General features: G+C 29.7%; 1 protein-coding gene across 1 annotated transcript in view; it reads left to right on the top strand.

Annotated features, from left to right (window-relative positions):
* The first annotated feature begins 921 nt into the window (after positions 1–921).
* LOC111620121 (protein kish-B-like) overlaps positions 922–4,497 on the top strand; it is a 14,298-nt gene continuing 10,722 nt past the window's right edge. The window contains exons 1-2 of the mRNA XM_023361981.1: positions 922–953; positions 4,240–4,371. Of these exons, the coding sequence (XP_023217749.1) occupies positions 944–953; positions 4,240–4,371 (142 nt within the window). The 5' untranslated portion in view covers positions 922–943. The remainder of the gene's footprint in view (positions 954–4,239; positions 4,372–4,497) is intronic.

The raw sequence follows: 4,497 nt of genomic DNA, 5'->3' as shown, positions 1-4,497 counted from the left end.
TTTATACCCATGAGAAATTAATGTTACTTTTACTAACAGAAAATAAAATTTTTGAGTCTACTTTTTATTAATAATTTAATAAAGAAACAATGTACGTATCTTGTTTGTTTGAAGAAACTTGGTTAAAAGGGTTAGCTAAGAAGCAAAAGAGCAGCTACATAAACTCTTGATGGTTACCTTCAATTTCTGTGTATAAAATTGTTTATGGCATATGAAATATCATTTATATTACTGAAGAATGACAAGCGGTCGGTCGAGACGATTAAGACGTCAGTCTATTGTTCCTGGGTATCCGATATCGAGTCCGGTCGATTTAAAAAGACAGAAATTTTTCTGGTAACGTGTCCCGGATACATCGGCATTCGTATTCTATTCGGCTACTTTAACCCACAATGGGTCTAAAAATAAGTCTTCTTACTTTCCACAGTCTTATTAAGTTAAGAGAGGAAAAGTTAAAAAACAAAGCCGTCTAGTAGTAGAAAAAAACCTAATAATTTTACGGCCGGACGGCCGAGAGGTCACGGTGGCAACGTACCGCTCTGGAGGACCTGGAATCGAATCCGGACGGATCGAAAAATCCCCAGAAATTTTTCGGGGAGTGGTCCATCCGGATATGTCGGGCCCGTCCCTCACCACCCGCCCGCCCTATTGCGGGCCTGGCCGAACCCATAACGGGCTTGTTAAAAAAAAAAAGGTACTCTTAGTGCCCACAGAGCGGAAAAATTAAAAAAAAAACTTAATAGTTTTGATAAATATGTAAAGTATGCATTATTTTTTTAATACTATTCAATTTTTATCTGACTTTTAAAAAGTGAGAAAATATAGAATGTCAAAATAGCAATATTAAAATCTAGAAATAACTTCATAAAAATTATCACTTTACGATACGTATTATTTTATGATAAAAACATCTGGCAACACTAATGATTTTAAGGATGACAAGATGACGAATGGTAAGGTTTACTTGTGGAGACGGTTTATGATTTAAATGTATATGTAGCAAAAATTTATTACATTTTACTTTTATATGCGACATTTTTACGTAAGGAAGTCTAAATAGGTAAAATAACATTTATACTAATGCATTTACTTTTTTAAATTATGATAATTATATACAAGTAGTACTGTACATGACGCATTATTTCTTGATATTTATTTGAAATTGATGTTTAAATTGCCGTATCATCTGATAAGATTTAACTTCAATATATGAAAAATTTAATACGTAGTATTTGGTTGATTAAAAATTCATATTTTAGTATGAAATTTAAAAATGTAAGGACTGGGCTGGTTGGCCGCATCTCTCATTAATTTGCATTGGGTGAGTTTCCTTGTCAAGCAAGCCAGTGACGTAGTTTGTTTCATATAAAACGAACTATGTCATTGGCTTGATTACTTAGCTGCTTTACAAGGAAGCGAATCTGTTGTATCGGCTGTGGAGCTTTGGCTGTTTTTTGGCATTGCTGGGCTCCGGGTCGAGACCTGGCTGACATCAGATACCCAAAAAAGCGAGAAGTGGCTAAGCCACCCACCACTACCTACCCCAAGACCCCAACTAATGCAGCTCACCATGGCTGAATGGATAAAACCACTGAATGCTGGTAGTTGGTTGTGCATTTGTACTTTTCCAACAGATTTGCCACAAGAAGTTTTCTGAGTTTTCTTCACATTCGTAATGCCTAAATAGGGATTAGTTTCCCATAAAAGCTCCCTGGAGAGGCATCCTCCATTGACAGATCAGTCGTGTGTCGCATTGCCATGACCAAATAAACCAAATTGACTAATGCAACTATGGGATCACTTATGTGGCTTTTTACAAAAGACCATCCCTTTTGGGCCCCCAAAGGCAGTTAATTATACTTTGTAATCATCCATTTTAGATATGACTTGACTATATCAGGAGGCAAAATCCAGATGGGAGTACAACTTTTTGGTCAAGCCTTGTGAGCTTGCGCCTATCTTTGGGTGCATTGCATCTGCTTAAGAGACAGCTGACCCATCACAGTTCTCCCTACTTCCTCTCTCCCTCTCTACACTCTGTATTGCATGCAGCAGTATGTGTTTTGATGTAAAAGTAGTGTAGCATTCATTGAACCAATCTGGCCTCAAAAAATATATACTGTTTACATAAGTAAATATAAAACTCGTACATAGATGCTAGAAAGCAAAATGTTTAAGTAAATAAAGGCAATTTGTTTAATTGAATTTAATTTCTAAAAATTCCACATTAAAGTTTTTTAAATATAAAAAAAAAATTTATGCAAGTAATTTTCAGTTTACTTTGATATCTGAAATAGCATTATTTAATAAGTTTAAAACTTTTAAATTTGAAATCAAGGATCTTGTTTGTTTAATGACTTAAATGATGACTTATTAACCAGGATGAAAATGTTAATGTTCTTCCAAAAAATCCTGCTGTTAAAGGTGCCTAACTTAGTCCATTTAATGACCCAATGCATAGCACTTTTGTAGCCTATATTGCATCACTTCATTGTTTATGATGTATGATTTGGCGAAATGAATGTGCTAAACAAAAGTTATAAAAAAGACTGAATGAAAAAAAACCTGATAAATTATTTTTTTTATAAATTTTACATATTTTTATAATTTAATGTTATATTACAGTTGACTACATTAATTTGTCTGCTAACAACATAGGCCTAGAATAAATAGTAATAAAAGGATAGAACAATATTACATCAAACTAAATGTGATCGAACATACCCACATTGTGATTATTCAAATTCCATAAATGTTTATACAAATATGAATCCAGTAAACTATAAGCTGTAACATATTGCTTATTTTGGCATTTACATTTGCCAGCATTGATTCAGCCATATTGGAATGTGCTTCAATTATTTCATTCACAAAATTTTTGAGTGGAAATGTATATGATTTTTACATAGAATTTTGGATATTGCACCTTAATTTAAAAAATTTAAAGTTTTAGTGCTTTCAGGTACAATACACTAAAATCATTTTTAACAAAACATTAGCAAAACAGTTAAGTACTGCATACAGGAAGCAATCCTTTGTCTTTTGTCAAATATAACTGTAAAAACCTACTTCTGTAAATAATTTCACACATGTATGCACTTACATTTTTTATTCAAATATGCTATTATACATGTTTCAGACCTCCTGGTCTATGAAAAAGAACTGCAACTAATAGCAAAGATGATGATATAAGAGTGAATAAAAGCTTATACACTGACACACAGTAAAATTACTTGTAACGAAAAGTATACTTCCAGTGACTATGCTGATAGTTGTATAACATTAAACAAAGTAAAAGACTGTTAATCAATTATGCCTCTATGTCCTTAATACTATTTTAAATTATTATTGTCTACTAGGGCTTTAAAAGACTTCCTTTATGGCATTATATTGATCTTGTATAATATTTTTATCTACTCTATAAGAAACAATCAATCAATATCTGAAACAGTCTAGTTCAGTATGAAAAACAAACATTTCAATAGTGAGAAGTTGTATAACATAAGGGAAGCAAGTTAGAGAAGCAATTAAAGATGACAGATATGAAGTGACTACAATGGATTGTCATACAAAAAGAACCTCAAATTTGCCAAAAAATTGAAAATTGAAAAAATATTGTAAAAAATATAAACAAATTTATCTTTTATATTTTAGAATAATGAAAAAAAATTATAAAATTAGTATACAGTAGAACTCCAATTAACTAATATTTCTCATTATCCAAAACAAACCTGTAAGAATCTTAAAAAAACAATAACATGTATTATAAAATGATGAATTTTTTTTTCATATTTGACTTCTGTGAGAGACAAACCATTCATATTTTAAATATGAGTACAAAACTATATTTTTATTTTTTGACTATCATAAATATCAGCTATATAATATAAATGATGTAAAAATTATTGTTCTTACATAAGATTAAATTTAATAAAGTGTAAAAAGAGGCTTAAAGGGATACTGTGTAAATCTTTTATATTCATATTGGTAATTTTTAATCCAAAATGATTGGAACTGTTCATTTTATACAAAGTAGCTTGATAATCAGAGGTTCTACTGTATTAATTATAAATTTCCAGTTATTTTCAATTTTATCTATTAATTAATTCATAATAAAAGTTGCATTAAGTAAGTGCATTAATCTAATTAATTATGAATTGTAAGAAAATAATAAGCAGTAATCTTATATATTTAACATTATAATGATTTTGTAATAAAATTGAATATTTAATTTTTCAGTATATTCATTTGATGGAGTTATAATATTTGCATTATTGGTTATATGTACAACAGCTTATCTAAGGAAAATTCCTAAAATTAGAGATTTATTTTTATCAGAAAAGAAAGGTTTTCTGGGAATATTTTACAAAGGTTAGTATTTTTTTAATAAAATAGCTATGAAATTTATAATACAATTAAAAGATTATTAATAATAGATTTTATTTAAAAGTTGATTTAAGTATATATATATATTTTATATTATTAAACTATAAATTC

Source organism: Centruroides sculpturatus, unplaced genomic scaffold (genome assembly GCF_000671375.1).
Source record: "Centruroides sculpturatus isolate CEXI.00-Female unplaced genomic scaffold, Cexi_2.0 scaffold109, whole genome shotgun sequence".
NCBI lineage: Eukaryota > Metazoa > Arthropoda > Arachnida > Scorpiones > Buthidae > Centruroides > Centruroides sculpturatus.
This window is presented reverse-complemented; position numbering and strand designations above follow the sequence as displayed.